Here is a 21,243-nt window from a genome sequence, read left to right as displayed (position 1 = left end):
ATGATGCCTAAGGGCAGGTTCAGTGTGCTCAAGGCCTGCCGTGAGTTGAGCTTTGTCCTCATGCACTCGAATTCACATTGCAAAAAGAATACAATTTCGCCGCCTGCTGAAACAGCAAGCAGATCGGTCCCGCTGGTTAGTGCATGGTTACGCGAGGCTTAGTTGTGAGTAAGCCTCGATTGGGTCTGATCATGGCAGGTACGACGCTCAGAATATGAGGGGCAACAACAGGTAGAGAGAGAGAGGGAACGAGCTGGTGCAGCAGGTGAGAGATGGCTTTGAGCTGATCGGCAACACACCGACATAGTGATACAACTTTGCTGGTGGCACTTGCGGTGTCGTCAGAGGTGGTCGGGCGTTTCAACTGGAAACTAAGCCTCGCATGACACGGGCATGGGGGCATGGGATCTATGGTGAGAGCATCGAGCGTCGTAGATCTTGTCGGCACCGCAAAAAGTAATCTCGGGTATAAAAAGTAATCTTGGGTACCCGATATTACTTTTTGTACTCGAGATTACTTTTGGTCACCTTTGGTATAAGAGTAATCTCGGGCCCATACCATCACAATAAACACGTAGGTGCTCGTGGTTAGGGCATGGGAGTCGCAAAGGTGAGTTCAAGGGTTCGAGGGTCGGCCGAGAAGTAATCTCGGGTGCAAAGTAATCTCGGGTACCCGAGATTACTTTTCCGCGATCTACGGCTCTCCTTCATCCCACCGTAGATCCCACCCCCTCAATGCCCGTGTTAGATAGTCCCCAGGCGCATGACCATAGCCTTAGCTTGAACAACAAAGAGCTCGTCTGGTCCTACACTCATACCTTCCCTGCAACTAATGGTGAAAATTGAGTGGACGCTTTCAGCCGCCAGCGGAGGCGGGGGGTGAGACCGTCCGAGTAGAAGGTGACCAGAAACTTTTGATTTTTTTCCCTCACGAATCAACTCCTACCACATCCTCACATGCAAATATGGCTTCCTCTCGGGCGGGCAGTCTAAACCCAACCTTACTGCTCTTGGGCTCCTTTTTCTATCTTTGCTTTCGTCCATGTCACCCACAGTGGCACAATACTCTGCAGATTCTACACACTCTGCATGTTGTCCCTATCACCGCTCATCGACATACTCCACGTCCATCCACTCTCATTGGCCTCATAGCATTTGGCTCTGTCTATAGCTTTCCTATGATGCAAAGGGGCATGCAGTTCTCTCCTCTCAGCTACTGCACATCGGTTTCTGTCTTTGTGCTTGTCAATCTCCTCTTCTCTGCATATGGCCTCAACAACGCCCTTTGTTCGCCCTCACTTCTACTGCGTTCTCTCCTCTTATTTGGCTTATCGGCTCCTACTAGCCCGTCTCCTCCACTGCTTCTCAGCCAAAATTGCCTGCACCCTCTTGTCTTTGCTCTATAGCTCCTTACTTTCTGCAACTCGCCTCTCCTCGGCCTTTATCTCTGTCGTCGTCCTCTAAAAAGTTAATGGTTTGTTATTGCAAGATTTGCAGAACTCTGCTCGATGCCTTTGCTGCACGACACTTTTATTGCTGCATCTAGCTCTATTTTTTATTGTTTATTGTTTGTTGTGTGTTGTTCTGCTTGCCGTCGGATTCAAGTGAAAGGTAACAACCTCGATGCTGCCAAGTGGCTTAACTCACTGGCTTGATTTAGGTGAATCGTCTTAGGCTCGCCAAGTAACTATTTAAGAAATCAAACTTTCAGCATTTAGCATCAAGCTCCTTATGAGCGAACGAGAGAGAAAGAGAAGGAGAGAGCAAGGGAGGGAGGGAGAGAAATCACACTTCCTTGGAACTCTTCAAAAAGAAAAGAGTGAAACTAGCTTAAAAGCTTACATTGCAAAGCATGAAAGGCATTCGGTTCCTTCCTTCACTCTGTCTTCATCTTGGTAGGTCACGAGCATGCCATGCTCTCTTCCCATCCCAAACACGAGACTAAATTTGAGCGTTAAATGCAGCCCCTCCAGATTCCCTCTTCATCACAAAGTAACATCAAAATCTCAACACCTATATGAGGACGAAGGGGCCTTCAAACCTGGCCAAAATGTACCTATAGAGGTCTACTCCATCCAACATCACTTTGGATCTCCATGAGCTGCAAAACATGGTAGTCTCTGCTACAGAGAAGAATCAAAACCTTGACGAGTTCGTGCATGGAGGCAAACCGCGCCATATAAGAATATTTGACATTGAGGATGACAATGAGATTCCCAGACTTGAACAAGATCATGAGAATGACGATGAAATTATCAGACGTGAAGAAGAAGATGAGGTTGATGTTAAAGAGTGGGCGGCGGAAATTGTTTGTAGATGTGTCTATGGTAGCAGCAGTGGAAAGTAGCATTACTCCCCCGATGGCTGAAACAATGATAGCATGCATCCTACCAGCCCTTGATGCTCGCCACAACCTGGCCATGGCACAAGTGCTGGACTTTTTGCTTTCCTGTCCAATATTGCTAGAGGAACTTTGGCTGATTGAGGATCACAGGTCCAGTTCTAGCTTTGTCTTTTATACAACATGCATAATTTTTTTACAAAGGGCACTCTTATTGTCATCTAGACATTGTACTAAATTCCGCACACTATGCATGGCCCAAGCTCGAGTCTTTACAGAAGACCTTAGGCTGTGGCCGTACACTACAACATGTTGTGCAGAAATCGGCACAAATATCGACGAGATAAAGTTAGTTTTAAAACTAAAATGCGTTGAAATAGGCCTCAAAAAAGACGTCAATTTTGTGTCATCGGTATACTTTGCGTCGGAATCAACGATGATATAAGCTTCGGTAATTGTGAAGGATATTTTGACGCATTCCCTGAAGTTTATGCCGATGCCTGTACCGTACTCTGTACCGACGACCAAACTGCAAAAAAAATTTGGACAGAGAGGGCTGGGAGCTGATGCTGCATGTATTGCAGCAAAAGAAAACAACTCTCTCTGCCTAAAGGAAGAGTGCTCAAGCAGTCGCACTCCACCTACAAGGTGACGCTAAAGAGCGAGTGTATGGCAATTAGCAAAATTGTAGAATAACATAACCACAAAATCAAAAGCTTGATCATGACATAATGGCATAAATATTTTATAACCATAATTAAAACATGAGTCGAAAACTACAAAACCATAAACATAACCCGTTTGTCATATCATAACCATTACCATAACTTGCTTGTCATACCATAACCATAACAGCCATACCATCATTGCACAACCATAACCATAACCATAATCATAAACATAACCATAACCATAACCATAACCATCACATGATTTCCATACCATCATAGCACCATAACCTTAACTTGACTACCAAACCTTAACCATAACATCTGTGTCATACCATAAACATAACCATAAACCATAAACATAAGCACTACAAAATTGTACATATGCAAACAATCATTGAGTGAGACTGTATCAAGAAAACCACAACTACAAAAAACGTTGTACCAAGAAGACTGTATAAAGATGACTAGGTAAAACTGTATCAAGAAGACCCTCATGGTAATGCCTCCCAATCGACATCCTCTCCCTCCTCCTACAGCAGCTGGGTCAAAAGGGCCACAAGTCCATGCTTGTACCCATACCTCTCCTCTAGACGTGTCGGAGAGCGCTTCACGGCATCTTCCTGCAAAATTATGATTTAATCATTAGATAAATCTTCAAATAACATATATATTTTCAATAATTTAAAGCATACGCATAGGACTTACAAACTCATGCCGAAGCATGTCATAGCCTCCACTCCCAAGATGTGATGCTCCAGCAAACTCCAAACGTGCTCTGGTTGCATCTCTCTGCTGCTGAAATCTCTTGGGATTGTCTTGTCTCTCGTGCAATCCCTGCCAACTCCTATGTGTCCAACTATGCCGGCTTTGGACTGCCGGCATTGTACCTGTCTCTCGTCTCTGACCGACGGTGTGACATTGTGACCTTTGCCACGCTCAAAATCCAAGGATTCGAGACTGAATCGTACCCCTCACCCGGCCTGTACTCTCTGTGAATGACCTCGATGATATAATTCTTTCTTTCAAGATAGAGATTATCCCAAACCTCCATCACAGAGTGACCAAATTGAATGGTACAAAGCTGCTGAATCCTCTGTTGCATGGCCCGTCTGACCATATTCGCCACAATAGTCCCATCCTTGCTCTTGTACACCTTGCTAGGATCATGCTCGTGTGATTCCCAAGGTGTATGTGGTGTACCAATCGGTGAACTACTGTCAGGACAAGGGTCCTGTAACCTAAGAACTAGGATGGTCATGGACTACGACCAAGGTTCGGGCTATACAGTGTGGACAGGGGATCCATCTAGGGCAAGGGGCTAGGAGCCCGCCTATATAAAGGGAGGTTGGGAGGAGGATCTTCAGTCTTATTTCCCCTAGTTCTTACACTGGTATCAGAGCTTAGGTATTTCTTCCACTCTCTCTCTAGGCATGGTCACTTTTTGCTCCTAAAAATAGGGCCTTTAGGTGAGAACCGTGGCCTTTGTAAGGCTTTTTCCAAAAATAGCAAGCAGACTGCCTAAATCGGATAACTCTTCCCGTTTTGGAAGCGAGGTTGTGGTGTAGGAAATTCCGCGCTCTTGGGCTTGACAGAGGCGCCCTGGGGAAGAAGGGGGGAGTCCAAGATTTCATGGCCAACTTCTGCTACCCCAAGCCATAGACAAGCTTCTCCCTCTCCTCGTGGTTCTGCTCCGGTGCTGCATTTTTTTCCTTCAAAAATTCACTGGTTTTCATATGGCTTGGCCACTTGAAACTCAATTTTGAGCCTTAGCCATTCTAGGTGGCCCTTCCCACATGCAAGGCAGCACAAGAAAGAGACTTCGTGTGCGGCGCAAGCAACAAGCCATCTCGGCTTTCCATCGAAACTCATGACTTACGGCTACGCTCAGTTATTGCAGAAAAATTCCAAAAACCTGCATATTTTTACAATTGTGATGGTTTCAATTGGCATTCAAGCAACATAATCGCCGAAGCTTTCAATAATTAAGCTTCTTCACAACGGTGATGCTTCAACCATCTACATTACACGATTTCAGTCATCTTTTGAACCACGGGCAATTGTGCGGAGTTCGATTTTTATGCCGCTTGTGCAAGTTCTTCTTTATTCGACGGCCAGGTTCTACGACGCACAAATGGAGGTAGCTATACTTGGCAAGTGCTACCAAAATCAGGTATTTTTTTTCTGAGTACTTCTTTCACTGCACTGTGTAGCGATGGATTCTGATATCAACATGACATTCTATTTTGAGCAAAGTACTCATGATCCTTCCAATGACGACTCGCGACCGGATCCTCTCAAGGAGAGTACCCGGGACGCTACGGCAGGAGAAGACTCTTATGAATTGCTCGATATTCAAGAATTTCGTGCACTTCAGACACGCATGACAGTCATGGATGAAAATTTTAAGGCTTTAAATGAAAATGTTACTAAGCTTTCCGCATTAGTCATTCAATTAATGCAACAACAGACTAAGAGTCCTGCTGACACCCACATGCATGAGCACGTTGGAACACAAGGGCAAGGCCCAATTAATGAAACACTGCATACTCTCATTGCCAAAGAGGTAGATGACTTGTTAAAGAACTTTAAACCACCAGTTTTCAAGGGCAGAGACCGGGACCGCAATAAGGATGCAGTGAACATCTTTCTCAATAAATGGGATGGAATTCAAGCCTTACGGCATACTCCGGATGCAGTTAGAGCTCTGCAAACGAGCTTAACTCTGGAAGGGAAGGCCTACAAATGGTGGATGTCTCTCAAGGAGAAGAACATCATACCACAGAGCTGGGCAGCCTTTGAAGCAATGTTTAGCAAGAAATTTTTGCCTACAAATGAAGCCGATCAGAATTTGACCGCTTGGGACACGTGTTCCATGCGCCAATATCCATCACTCCTTGAATATATCTCTCACTATCGGGACATCATCCTCAAGTTGGAAGTCTTGGATACCTTTCAACAAGTATGAGGGTTCATACAAGGTCTGACTCCAGAACTTAAGAAGTATGTCAAGTCCCAGGACCCTAAAACACTTGAGGAAGCCATAGTGAAAGCTCATATTCATGATGATCCTGATGATAAGAAAACACATAATAGTAATGTGCTTGCTAGTATACATGGTAATCCACGCACTCAGTACGGTCACAATAAAAGAGAATTTCTAGTTGCTAATTCAGATGCATCTAAAAAACCCAAGGGGTTCAGGGGTCCTCTCTCTCCTGAGGATTTTGATAAAGCCAAGAAAGAGAAGCTATGTTTTCAATGCTTAGGAAGAGGCCATGGCAAAAAGGATTTTCCCAAGGAGAAATCTGCTGCTCATGAGAAGGAGAAAGCAGTGCACATGGTGCAACTACTACCTCTTGAGTCTTCCTCAAAATTCTCCACAGTGGAAGTAACACACACCGAGGTGGTACATGAATGCTATCTCACAGCTTCCATGTGGCAACAAACCTTTGGACCACATGAGTTAGTACGTATGTACGAATATCTGCAATGATAGTCCAAGTGTAGGGCACCCGGGGATTATAAAAACTTATTCTCTCGTATGATGACAGTTTTACTGGCCAGGTCTACATGATTTTGTTCAAGCTTATGTCTTGCATTGCCAAAAATGTCAAGTTAACAAAGTAAAGCGCCTGGAAGCAGGAGGACTCTTACATCCTTTGGAAATTCCCAATGGAAAATGGAAAAGTATCTCCATGGATTTCATTGTAGGATTACCAACCACTATACGAGGTCATGACTCAGTATGGGTGGTCGTAGAGAGGTTGACTAAACTATGCAAGTTTATCCCAACCAAATCCACGGTTAAGACACCGGAACTAGCAAAGTTATTTGTGGACAATCTATACCAATTGTATGGGTTGCCAAGTAACATTGTTAGTGAACGTGATCCCAAGTTTAACAGACACTTTTGGAGAGCTGTATTTAAAATTGGGTACACAACTCAACCTCAGTACAGCTGATCATCCAGAAACGGATGGTCAAACGGAACAGGTTAACTAGGTGCTAGAGGATATGCTAAGAGCATACATCAGCAAAAAACAGTCAGATTGGGAAGATTACTTACCTATTCTTGAGTTCGCTTACAACAGTTCTAAGAATGTCACAATAGGTTTTAGTCCTTTCATGCTCATGTACGGGTTTCAACCTAGGTCACCAGTTACGGTGGGGTTGGCAACCAAAAACTCCAACAGGTTAAGGATTTTCTCCAAGTCCACATGGATTTGTTGAAACTTGCTCGTCAAAATGTCCGGCAAGCACAGGATCGGTATAAGAAATACGCTGATGAGAAACGTCGGCAAGTTATCTTCGAAGAAGGGGAGGAAGTATTTTTACGTGTGCTAGAACATTCAGAAAGTCTGAAAAGTGGACCGACACCTAAATTATCTCCCCGATATTGTGGGCCTTTCAAAATACTCAAGCGAGTCGATGATCGTGCCTACAAACTATTACTACCATCACATTCTTGCATTCATCCAGTGTTTCCTGTAATCCGTCTACGAAAACGGTTACATGGGGACAACAACGTCATTGACCATCAAGTTTTGGTTGATTACATTGAACCTCTTACCTTACCGCATGAACCTGAACGTGTTCTGGATTATCATGAGTTGCGTACACGACATCACGTATGATAACAAGCCTTAATCAAGTGGAAAGACCGACCTGAAGAAGGTGCCACTTGGGAAAACATTAGTGTTCTTAAGAAGAAGTTTCCCACTTTTGTTTTCGAGGACAAAAACTCTTCTTAAGGGGGGAGTAATGTCAGGACAAGGGTCCTGTAACCTAAGAACTAGGATGGTCATGGACTACGGCCAAGGGTCGGGCTAGACAGTGTGGACAAGGGATCCGTCTAGGGCAAGGGGCTAGGAGCCCGCCTATATAAAGGGAGGTTGAGAGGAGGATCTTCAGTCTAGTTTTCCCTAGTTCTTACAACTATCTACTGAAGAGAGTGGTGGATGCTCTCTCGGTGCTGTGGACGCATCGGTAGAACCGCTACCATAGCAATCACCGCCTCCAGAACGACTCCTACCTCATCTCGAGGATGAATCACATGTTGGTGTTGTTGGGGTATAAAGCCCAATGTGGTCGCCCAGGTAAGTGGGCGGGCCGCCAGGTATGTACACATATTCCTTTGTAAAAACCTAATAAGAACTCACTATGCTCTACACATTACAGTAGAGCGAGTTCACCATATCGTCGTGCTCTTCTTCTCGCACTCTCTCTCGCGTCGCACTTCCGCTTGTACTCCTTCAACTGGTATCAGAGCTCAGATCGAGGCTCGGGGCAGCACTGCAGGAGGCTAGAGTAACCAACTCAGATTGGAGTGAAATTCGACAGGCGAAGACACGGCCCCAAATCTCGCGGGCAAGCCCGAAGGGCTTGGTGTTGTCAGAATTTCATTCTGAGGTCATCTCGGCCATCGTTCGGCTTCGACAAAGGTCTGCGCAGGCCATTTTCGACTACGTGGTCTCAACGGGTGCAGATCCGACTCTACAAATTTCGGGTTTTCGGCCTACGACTGCAGGTGCTGAGGATATCAACACTCCCAGAGTGTTGATTTGTGACTGTCTACACATCGAAGGACGGCTCACAGTTCTTAGAGTCGTGTCACATACGACACGGGCGCATCTACACACAGACTGTAGGCGACATCCACTAGTTCATCAGGTAGCTTGTGTTTGCTGCTTGATATTCCAGATTTCATCCTGACATTGTAGGTACTTCCACATGGGATGTATTGTCAGAGATGATGTATGTCTGTTGAGGGTTTACTGGCTGTGAGTCACGCAGCAAACAACCGCCGCAGCGGTTACAACATATAGTGGGAAATTTGTGGATGTATGACTTTGTGGGAAGTCTATGTACTGTCAGATTTACTGCAGCCTTTGTTGAGGGTCGAGGGAGGTTTTATTGAGCTGGGGGATTCTCGAATGTTGAGATCCTTTCGGTGATACAAGTCTTGGAGCGATCCCTCGAGCACCCTTAGATAGGCAGCTAGGATGTATTGACTGTGAGTTAGACAGTTGGGATTGCATCTTTGCTTTACTGCCGTTGAGGCATTGTCACAGTCTATGCTTACAGGACAGTGACAGGACAATGAGAGATAGTACACGTGCAGGACAGGTTTACCCGCAGCTTATAGTGTCAGAGAGACAGTGTTTTTTGAGCTGTTTTTTGGTCTGTTTTTTGAGTACACCAGAGCCATTTTACAAAGGAGACTCTGCCGAAATTTATGCAAAATCTGAAGCTTTCTTGGTTCATTTGACAGGTTGATATTGGTTCAGAGGTCAGTTTACAGGGGAAACTGACCTCTGATATTGGTTCAGAGGTCAGTTTACAAAGGAAACTCTGTCGAATTTTTCCCAGGAAAGTAAACCACTGTGAAGTGTAGCTATGGCTAGATCACAGGACACTGCTCTTTACAATATCAAGAAGCTGGATGGAACCAATTTCCCATTGTGGAAGAAGAAGATTTGGCACGTGTTGGTACAAAAGAAGCAGATAAAACCTATAAAGCTCAAGGGGATAAAACTAGAAGATATGGACGAAGATGAATGGAGCGAAATGGATGAATTGGCACTTTCTACCATTATGCTGACTTTGGCAGAAAGCGTTTACTTCAATGTAGCAGACGAGATGTCGGCTTATCAAGCATGGTTAAAGCTGAGTGATCTTTATGAGAAGCAGAGTGCAGCTTCACAGGTATAATGGCTTAAGAAGCTTGTTGACTTGAAGATGAAAGAAGGGACACCTATGTCCAATCATCTGAATGAATTCAACACAATCTATAGTCAGTTGTCAGCTCAAGGTGTCAAGTTTGATGAACCTGTTAGAGCTATGTTCCTGTTGATCACATTGCCGGAAAGTTGGGACACTTTTCGCACAGCTTTGAGTAATTCTGCACCTCCAGATGGTTTGAACATAGCAGGTGTAGAAGGAAGTCTGCTTACTGAAGAAACCAATAGAAAGACAATGGACAAAGGCAAAGGAACAGCCTTAGTTGTCAGGGGAAGGACCAAAGAAAAGTACAAAGGTGGAAAGAGGAATCAGTCTCGTAGCAAGTCCCACAGTGCTAAAGGCAAGAGTGACATAGAATGCTACCATTGTGGCAAGAAGGGTCACATGAAAAGAGACTGAAGAGAATGGAAAGCAGAAAAAGGCAAAGAGAAAGCTGAAGACCATGGTGAGAAGAACAAGTCCTCAGTGAAGATTCAAGAAATAAATGTGACAAACACTGTTGCAAAGGATGATAGTCTAGTGTCAGGAGACATCTACTTCTTGAAGAATACAATGGACTCAGCTCTTCTTACAGCATCTGATGGAAATGCACTGAGTGGCTGGATTATAGACTCAGGGGCATCACTTCATGTGTCTCCAAACAAGGAGTGGTTTACCTCTTATGTGACCACTAAAGATCATGTTCGGCTAGGCAATGGGCAGACATGTGAGATCTTAGGTGTTGGAGATGTACAATTGATGTTTCAGAATGGCTCTTCTTTCACGCTGAAGAATGTGAGACATGTTCCCGCAATTACAAAGAGCTTGATCAGCACAGGTTTACTTGATGATGCTGGCTACGTCACCACTTTTGGACAGAACATGTGGAAGATATCCAAGGGTTCTATGATAGTAGCACATGGAGTAAAGTCTGGAGGACTTTACATGATTTATGTATCAAATGTCTCTAAAAATGCAATCAATGTAACCGAGCAGCCGAACGTTTCTTTGTGGCATAACCGGTTAGGACATATGTCCAAGAGGGAATGGAAATCTTGTCTCGTTCTAGCTATTTGCCTGGCTTTTCATTTAATGATTTTGAATTCTGTGAATATTTTCTATATGGTAAGCAAACACAGCAGCCACATAAGCATAGAAGCAGTAGAAGAGATACACAGTTGGCACTTGTTCATAGTGATTTGTGTGGACCTATGCCTAACCTATCTCTAGGGGGAGCTTCTTACTTTATGACATTTATAGATGATTACTCGAGGAAAGTATGGGTTTACTTTCTCAAGCACAAGGATGAAGCGTTTAGTGTTTTCAAAACATTTGTGACACTTGTGGAGAATAAGAGTGGCAAGAAGCTTAAATGCTTACGCACTGACAATGGTGGAGAGTATCTTTCAAAGGCCTTTCAGGACTTTTGTGAGTCAAAAGGTATAAAACGTGAACTTACTGCTCCTTACAATCCTCCTCAAAATGGTGTTGCTGAGAGGATGAATAGGACCATACAAGAGAAGGTCAGAAGTATGTTGTCTAATGCACAGTTGCCAAATGGATTTTGGGCTGAAGCTGTATCAACAACTGTTCATCTTGTAAATAGATCTCCTAGCAAGGTTTTACAGAAGGATTCAGTGCCAGAGATGGTATGGTCAGGCAAAATGCCCTCATACAAGCATCTCAGAGTCTTTGGCTGTGAGGCATATACTCACGTTCCAAAGGAATTTAGGAACAAACTTGAGCCAAAGAGTAGAAAGTGCATCTTTCTAGGCTATGGTAATTCTGGTGAGATGGGGTACAGACTTTGGGATCCCGAATCCAGAAAGGTTGTCCGTAGCAATGATGTTCACTTTAATGAATCCAAATATCATTCTAAACTAGAGAGGGTTGAGGAGATTAGAAGAGTTGTCTTCCAAGAAGATGGACCTGCACGTGCAAGACAAAATGTCAGGGCTCAAGAGGAGCAAGGACAGGACAGAGTGGAACCACAGGTTGTGGCTGAGCCTGAGCCACCTATTGTGCGTAGATCTGGACGTGTCACGCGACCTCCTGATAGGTTTGTTCCATCTATGAACTATGTCATGTTGACTGATTGCAATGAGCCTTCATGTTACAAGGAAGCAGTGCAAATGAAGGACTCCGGGAATTGGCAATTGGACATGCACTCAGAGATGACAGCTCTGCATAAAAACAAGACATGGAAGGTAGTTAAATTACCACAGGGCAAAAAGGCTCTACCTTGTAAATGGGTTTACAGGTATAAGATCACCGCTCATGATAGTCAGCCAAAGTACAAAGCAAGGCTTGTTGCCAAGGGCTTTAAGCAAGAACAAGGCATTGACTTTGATGAAGTCTTCTCTCCGGTGGTCAAGATGACTACATTGAGATGCTTTCTTGCATTGGTTGCCATATTAGATTTGGTGTTGCACCAAATGGATGTCAAGACAACGTTCTTGCATGGTGATTTAGATGTGGAAATTTACATGCAGGAGCCAGAAGGGTTTGTTGAGAAAGGCAAGGAAGATTGGGTATGCCAGTTGTTAAAGAGTCTTTATGGCTTAAAACAATCACCGAGGGCATGGTACCATAAATTCCACAAGTTTATGCTTTCTCAAGGCTACAAACGTAGTGAGTTCGATCACTGTCTATATACAAAGAAGGCTAAGGATGGTAGTTGGCTTATCCTTATTTTGTATGTGGATGACACGTTGATTGCTGGCAAGCACTTGGAAGAAATTTCATCTTTGAAGTCAAAGATGGCAAAATCGTTTGACATGAAATACATGGGTGAGGCAAGTCATATACTTGGTATGCGCATTGAGAGAGACAGATCAAAGAAGTTGATTTGGTTATCTCAAATAGAGTATATTGACAAGGTTTTGCAACGTTTCAATATGGAGAAGGGAAAGGCACTGAGTGTTCCATTGCCACCATATGTGAAACTTAGCAAACAAGATTGTCTTGTGTCTGAGGAAGAACAGACTGAAATGGATAAGATTCAATATGCGTCTGCAGTGGGTAGTTTGATGTATGCAATGATTGCTACTCGCCCAGACATTGCATTTGCAGTGGGAGTAGTAAGTCGATACATGTCAAACCCAGGCAAGAAACATTGGGAGGCAGTGAAAGGAATATTGAGATACCTGAAAGCTACAAAGAGTATGCGTATATGCTATGGGAGTCAGGAGCTAAGTGTAAAGGGTTTTATAGACTCATATTATGCAGGTGACTTAGACAACCGAAGGTCTACGTCAGGGTATGTCTTTACATTGGCTGGTGGAGCAGTATCGTGGCGTTCTAGATTACAAGATTGTGTTACTCAGTCTACTACAGAGGCTGAATATGTTGCAGCATCAGAGGCATGCAAAGAATCAATTTGGCTTAATAGACTAGTAACAGATTTGGGAATCAAAGAAGAGATGCCTGTGTTATATTGTGATAGTCAAAGTGCTATACAATTGGCTCGCAATCCAGTTTATCACTCAAAGACAAAGCATGTGGATGTGAAGTATCATTTCAAATGCTCGAGGATAAGCAACTTCAGCTTGTCAAAGTTCACACCACAGAAAATCCTGCTGATCTACTTACAAAAGGACTTCCCTCAGAGAGCTTTGCGCATTTTCGTAAGCAGTTAGGTGTAGCGTAGTACATCACTTCTCTACATCTCTTGTATATTAGCTTATATAGTAGCTTCTCTCACACTTAAAGTACCACATTGGACTTTAAGTGGGAGGTTGTTGGGGTATAAAGCCCAATGTGGTCGCCCATGTAAGTGGGCGGGCCGCCCCCAGGTATGTACACATATTCTTTTGTAAAAACCTAATAAGAACTCACTATGCTCTACACATTACAGTAGAGCGAGTTCACCATATCGTCGTGCTGTTCTTATCGCACTCTCTCTCGCATCGCACTTCTGCTCGTACTCCTTCAGGTGTAAGGGGCACACGAGTCCTAAGCGTAGGGGAGACACTAAACTGAGGTGTGGGGTTGCTCGGTGTAGGGACTACACGAGTCTCGGGCGTAGGGTCGGCCATATTAGGTCTAGAGGGACCTGCTACCCAAAGGCGTTGTGCCATAGCGATCTGCTCTGGTGTGAACTAAGACAAAAACGGACCCATCTGCTCGGGTGACATGCCGACCCGAGTGACAGGAAAACTAAAACTAGGAGATTATGGATCCTTGTCATCGACCATGGCTAATCATACTTAAATAACACCCACAAAATACGTTAGTTTACAGAAGAAACGCTTAATCAATAAAAATAACAAATACACGAAGCTGCAACACAAATGAATGAATCTAAAGTGTATTGTAGACTAATAAAAAGAGTTTTACAAAAGAGTTCCTAGAAAACATCATTAGTTAATCTCTCATCTTCTATGAGATCCGATGCACCAAAGATCTCTATCTCAATCTCTACTTCTGCATCTTCATCATCGAACTCTACTTCTTCGTCGCTCTCTGCATCAGCTTTAATATTTGACACCTCATCTCTAGGTTCAAACAATTTCTCACTGCTGCCGTCCACCTAAAAATCTAAACTTAAAGTTTTCGTCAGTCCTCCGCTTTGTTCATGAATCACCTCTTCGACCTCAACATCCAATCCCTTACACACTTGCTTGCTCCGTGGAGCAACTTGAACAACATAGAGCCACCAGGGTTTAGACAGATCATTCTCATCATTTTCTGTCCATAGCGGATCGTGTGTGAATACAGCTTGTTCACAATGCCACGGAAGTACGAATGTATCTCGCGCATTTGTCCACACCTGCCTAGAGTTCACTTGAATCAATCCACTCTTGTGTTTACGCACAGTTGCATTAGGGCCGTTAGTAATAACTTTAAACCACTTGATATCAAAGATAAACAAATCAAACTTTCTAAAGCTAATCTTCAAGATGTCTTGGATGTAGCCAAAGGATTCAAGTTGGCTAGTCTCTGTGTTCTCATCCCTGGCACTACTCCTACTTTCATGGACAAAGCTTGTCCTAACACCACTATCGAAAGTGACCCTTTGTTCGTCAATCCTTTGCACTCTCAAGTGTTTCCCATGTGCCCACAAAGCTCCATGTTTGTGATATTGCAGCCACAAAATTGAAACAGACTAAAAGTTATCAAAGCAATGTGATCATGTGGAGCTCGAAAAGGAAGTTGTGAAAATATACATGCCAATCGCAACCCCTTGACATTCCTCTTCCTCTTCAGTAATCAACACTCCATTCCTCTTTGCCTCTGAAATTGTCGCATCTAACCACTGCCCAGTTGGAAAGTCATGAAATTTTTGAAGATGATCTGGAAAAGGAAGGTTTCTAGTGGCACGGTTGCGCTTGAATTGCAAGAGATCTGTCAAGCGTTGTTGCTTTTCCCCTTCATACATATCTAGCCACTTTTGCATGATGTATGAGTTGAGAAGGCAACCTTTTCTCGCATTATGATGTCCATCTTCCTAACGATGCCTTGTCCCTATGGCTCGTCCCCTGTCACCTTGACGTTGACCTCAGTAGTCCACATTCGGGACATCTCTAGATCAATTGAGACAAAAAATTCACTGATGAGGACAAGAGACTTTTGTACAAGCCATCCTTCGGCCATGCTACCCTTAGGGCGAGCCCTTTGACGAACAAACCCCTTTAAAGTCTTCATAAATCTCTCCAAGTAAAATGAAAATTTTTAAAAACTCCATCTTTCTCCATACTTACCTACACATATACCAACGCCCGCCATTGACGCCGGTAATTTGGCACCAGAATTTAAGTGACTTCTTGTAGTGGTAGCGCAATTGCCAGAGCCATTCTTGAGAGAATTGTGTGCAGCTTTGAGCAAAGCTACTTATCTTTCAATTATCTCTGCCTGAGGTCATGCCAACATTTTTGGTGCAGTGCTTGAATTTCTGCTGCTAATGATAAAAAATGATGTTGTAGCTCGTACAACTGAGCATTACACCCTCAAGAAGATTTAGAAATTTTCTCATGTAGGAAAACAGAGTCTTTTCCAATGTTTTTCATACAATGAATAACACCATGAGCTTCTGTGAGGGAAGCACCGCATACCTAGCTAGGTACGATTGGGGGCAGGGGACCGCCGGGGCCCTTGGTCCCCTGTCCAAAACTTCTTGTGAATTGCTTGCCTGATCTACTTGGGAGAGTTGGGGATTTTGTACCGGTGAAGGAACTTTTATCAATGATGTTGGTTGAACCCAATCTTGTGACATGGTTGTGCTTGCTAACTGCGTGACTAAAGCATGAAAATGTTGAACTTGGAAGGGAGTTCTTTGACAATGTGGTGCATGTTCAGCCAGCTCATGCTGCAGCTTATTCACTGATGTCAAGCATTTATACAAATGTAGGGCTTTTGGATTGTGCCCGTGAGATCAATAACCTTAGACTGAAAAATGTAATCACGAGCCATGTACAATTTTAACTTGAATTATACAAATAATATTAAGGATATTTCAGATGTTGCCCAGACACACCGCATTCCCTCTTGACTCCAGCTTTCATTGGCTGCACTGAAGCTTACAACAGCCTTATGAAACCTTTTCATTGGTTTTCCTTTAAACATTGAGAATTGGCAGTCTTGCGGGTGCCTTGCCACGAGACTATTTGACACCACCTTGTCAGGTGGGATCTACGGTGCAGCATCTTCGAACGATGTGGACCGTCCATTTATTCTCAAGAATAAAAAGATTCCGACCGGTTGAGCCCCTGCAACTCGAACCCACCACCTACACAACCGGAGGCCACAACTCTCCCATTAAACTATCGCGCGCCACTTGAAATGGAGGTGTGAACATAGAGTCATATAGCAAAAATGACGGGGTGGAGATCACATGGTGTTCACTTGGAGATCACTTTGGGATGGACGGGGTCACACTACAATCACTTTGGGATAGTCCGGGTCACATTGTAATCACTTGGTAATGGATGGGATCACAAGGTGATCACATGTCGATTGGGATTCACATGGGGATCACTTGGGGTCACTTGATGTTCACATCAAATTTACTTGGGGTTCACTTTAATTATGATCACATGGTGATCACTTGGAGATTAAACCGCCATCGAACGGTGCAAAACCGATCCCGCCGCCCCCAATAGGGACCGTAGATCCCACCTGACAGAAGTGGTGACTAATTTGACAGAAGTGGTGTCAATTAGTCACGAGGGCATAGGTAGTTGAGGGCCAGCTTGGATCAAGTGGTTCCCTGCCCTTTGCGTGTTAGGTTTGAATGTCTGCTTTGGTGTGCGACAAGAGCTAAAGGACATCAAAACTTGATGGGCAAAGACTAGAGGGGGAAGCCTACAGCTTTTAAATGTTTTGGCATTGCGTCAACAGCAGTGCCGAGCTTGGCAACAATACTGTGTTGGTCTGTACATAGACCAAATACAGAGATAAGTACCAGGACAAGAAGATGCATTGGTTCAACATTCAAGTAATGGACATTTTGAGATATAGGTCTCCTTGGTAGGGTTTTTGGAAACTACAATGCATGGATGCATGTTGCAAAATACTGGCTTTCTACTTATGTTGCCATGAGAGGATGTGGCTTAAGTATAGGCACTCTAGGCCTCTCTTGGACTTCTTGTGGGGCTTCTTGCAGGGCATCTACGGATTCGATCAGCTACGCTTTCTTTTTTTGCAAAACATGAACGTGGAAACCAGGTTCATGATGAGATTGTTTTTTTGAGGCTGTGGACAAGATAACAAGTTCTTGGCAACGCTTTGGTTCACATGCATGCTATCTGTGGAGTCCTTCCAAGAGCACGACTAGTTCTTGATGACTATATGCAAGTTCTTGATGAGAGTGAGATGCAGTTCCTTGGAATTCTTGATTGCAGGAGATGCCCCACACAGCCTGGTATGTTTTCAAGGAATGCGGACAAGGTTTTCTCTCCAGATGTGGTCTCTTGTACTACACATATAGGAGGATATGTGCATCAAGGATTCTCCAATGTGGTGCACTTTTGAATGCACAAAAACGAATTGATGCGCATCTTGTTCGAGATGTCATCAGGACTTTCTGGTCCGTTTTTAGGGGGATGCTCTCTACAAGCGTGACAAGCTATGGTTGCATTTTGAAGGGGCACGCATTATTATGCAAACCATTGATGACTGCAAAAAGATTTCTATTGAGGTTGGTTTTAGTCGGGGGCTATGGACAAGATAACAAGTTCTTGGCAACGCTTTGGTTCACATGCATGCTATCTGTGGAGTCCTTCCAAGAGCACGACTAGTTCTTGATGACTATATGCAAGTTCTTGATGAGAGTGAGATGCAGTTCCTTGGAATTCTTGATTGCAGGAGATGCCCCACACAGCCTGGTATGTTTTCAAGGAATGCGGACAAGGTTTTCTCTCCAGATGTGGTCTCTTGTACTACACATATAGGAGGATATGTGCATCAAGGATTCTCCAATGTGGTGCACTTTTGAATGCACAAAAACGAATTGATGCGCATCTTGTTCGAGATGTCATCAGGACTTTCTGGTCCGTTTTTAGGGGGATGCTCTCTACAAGCGTGACAAGCTATGGTTGCATTTTGAAGGGGCACGCATTATTATGCAAACCATTGATGACTGCAAAAAGATTTCTATTGAGGTTGGTTTTAGTCGGGGGCTATGGAAAGAAGACATGGTTCTTTGCAATGCTTTGATCTCGACATGTACGCTATTTCTGGTGTATTTCTGAAAGCACAACAAGTCTTGATGAGAGAGCTGTCGAGGATCATGGATTTGCTCTCTTGTAATACGTGATCATAGGATATGCTCGTGAGGAAGATCTGGGGTCTTTTTAGGGAATGTGGGCTAGGTTTTTTCTCCAAATGTTGCCTCTTAGCACTTAAAAGGAGGATATGTTTAGCAAGAGTTGGATATGTTTAGCAAGAGCTGGTCGATACTGAGATTGTGGTGTACTTTAGAATACACAGAGAGTCATTGACGAGCTTCTTGTCTGAGATGTCACCTCTTGGCCAACACGCTTTGGGCTGTTCTTAGAGGATGCAGAGCAAGGGCTTCTCTACAGATGCGATCAGTTATGCCTATTGGAGGCCTGTTTCATTATGCAAAACATTGACATGGGCAAACATGAGATTTTTTATCAATAAGGAGCCATGGAAAAAAGACAATTCTTTGCAAATTTGGTTAGGTCTCATGAAGCAAGTCGACTCATTATTGGCTCTTTCTAGTGTGCTAAAGAATGGGTATGCTCAGATGCAAGTTTAGTTATCCTGTGCATCATCATGACTGGAAGAATTAGCAGAGCTGCCTTAGATCCCTATGACTAATTGGACGTTCAAATGACCAGGCACTCGATATGTCTCAAAGGTGCGAGCACATTGTCCAGCGGAACGCCTTGCTCCTCGCAAGCACTCAGCCACCGTTTGTAGCGGCTACTTCAACAAAGCTTTTCATCTGTGATCACAGCGAGGCCAGCTAAACTACCATGGCAAGAAACTTCAATCGCGGATTCACTCTTCCAGCCGCCATGCAGGGAGTCGTGGCCTACGACGGAAAGCAGGCGATGATTCATGACATCGCCGGCCAAGAGGAATTTCATGCTTTCCACTATTATTTTGTCAAGGGTAGCCAGACCAACCTCTTCTGCGAAGTCATAACCGATGCAGGTGACAACTCCAACATGGAGCATGATGTGACATACTGGTTAGGATTCATTTCTTCCCACAAGGCCTTGGACCTCAACTACCATGGTTCAAAATTCAAATAGATGTTTCAGCAGTACGTGCACAGAACACATGAACAACCTTCCAAATTAATATACAGGCCTACTCGACATCAATCACCCCGTGGTGGATATAGGTCACCAGAGCTAGACATGATCATACCTTTACTATGCTATAGAAGATCATCAAAATGCAGTGAGTAGTGCTCTATGCTATGTGGAAATAAGGATGCAACAAAAACCTATTTGAGTATTTGAAACAGGGCCCTATAACAGAGTGGTGATAAGGCAAAGGCTCTTTAATTTCTTGCAAAAGCTTCTCGGCTGGACCCAAGCTTACTGCTTGGCTCTCGTTTGTCATCTTTAAGAGAAGATTTGAAAGACGTGGGAAAACCAGAATGCCAAGATCAAAACAAAGTGGAAGAGGGCATGCTAGATGTGGCCAGAGCAGATACTAGCTCTACTGCAAATGGTCGAGTCTCCTCTGAGCAAGTTGAGATTGTCCAGCGCGTTCACAAGACCGAAAGATTATTGTCAGATTTAGGAACTCAAGGACTGTACTGCAGAAGAAATTTGAAAGGCCTATAGAAAGACCTCTCTCAAGGTCCACCCAGATAAGAACAGTGCACCATGTGCTGAGAAGGCTTCCAAACATGCTTCAAAGGCTTCTGCTTGTTTAATAGATGAGAATTCAAAGGCCAAGTATGATCAATATGGCCCTAAGGAGCGTGGCAAGCTGGCTCCCCAAAGAACTGCAATGTATCGCTATGCACCAACGGGGTTCATCTCGTATCATGGTATGTTTTGATGGCAATGAAATTTTTAGTTTCTTTTTCTTTGGGTATGAGAATGCATTCCATCGTGCTCAATATGTACAAAGATTCAACCAAGCTTGAGCTCGGCAGCGATCAGGATCATAGCCATGGCTATTAGTCCGACAAACGTGGTTTGCTTGTGGATAATCACGAATATGGAGGTAGCCAAACGTATAGCTACTACCACACCAAAAGCCCGTATTCTTCCCCCCCTTGGGAAAGCAAACATCAAAGCCGAAACAAATTTCTGAAATCAGCCCACAATTACAAACCTAAAAAGCTACCTTGATCACCTCATGTCTCCTAAAGCCACCCTTGTACTGCATGTTTTCTCACCCCCTCCACTCTCACCCCTATTATCACCTCCTGTTGAATCATTGTCAAACAAGGAAACGATCTGGAGTATGGCGAAATGCTCTCAAACTATCTGCAGTTGAAGTTGCCCACGTTGAAATGTCATTTGGTAGCACCAAATCAACTTTACAAAGAACTTAGATTTAGCGATATAGGGGATGGCAAGGAACTGGTGCACCAAATCAACTTTACAAGGAACTTAGATATATCGATATAGGGGAAGCTCCCTCTACAATTTTGCGTGCCCTCATAGACTCCACCCCAACTCTTCCACTTCTGCTCTCATGGAAACCTAGGCTCCATAAACTGTTGAGAGCGTATGAAGCCAGATCAATTTGAACTCGGAGAATTCAAAGCAACTCTCATTATAAGAGTGCATGAACCTTGCTGTGTACGACAATGAAACCTACAAGTTCTCCCCCAATCACCCACCACCTATTCAAAAATTCACTCTCAATGTTACACTAGCACAAGCAGTAATATGATATATATCACATAAAGGAAAACTTCTCAAATTGCCTACAGGATTCCAAGGAACACACTTCAAGTATATTACCCAGCCCTTCAATGCGTTGCAAATTGTCGAGCATCACAACCCTCCAATCTAAATGACCTTACTGAGCACCCCGGGAATATCTTCAACTCCATGGAAAGGCGACACA

The 21,243-nt window shown here is 43.9% G+C and overlaps 1 protein-coding gene and 1 pseudogene across 1 annotated transcript; both read left to right on the top strand.

The window, feature by feature from the left end:
* The first annotated feature begins 2,110 nt into the window (after positions 1-2,110).
* Positions 2,111-2,347, top strand: LOC147457968 (uncharacterized). Its single transcript, XM_086511733.1, has one exon. It carries the CDS (start codon positions 2,111-2,113, stop codon positions 2,345-2,347), a length of 237 nt encoding a protein of 78 aa, XP_086367859.1.
* A 14,445-nt stretch (positions 2,348-16,792) lies between these two features.
* Positions 16,793-20,827, top strand: LOC147457967 (chaperone protein dnaJ 49-like; annotated as a pseudogene).
* Positions 20,828-21,243: the final 416 nt, after the last annotated feature.

The sequence above is a fragment of the Adiantum capillus-veneris genome, chromosome 5, assembly GCF_014529385.1.
Source record: "Adiantum capillus-veneris isolate H3 chromosome 5, ASM1452938v2, whole genome shotgun sequence".
Lineage (NCBI taxonomy): Eukaryota > Viridiplantae > Streptophyta > Polypodiopsida > Polypodiales > Pteridaceae > Adiantum > Adiantum capillus-veneris.
Note: the sequence above shows the minus strand (reverse complement) of the source record. Positions and strands in the feature narration are given on the sequence as shown.

Coding starts and splice junctions, on each gene's coding strand:
- LOC147457968 (XM_086511733.1), top strand. CDS start 2,111: ATGGTAGTCTCTGCTACAGAGAAGAATCAAAACCTTGACGAGTTCGTG.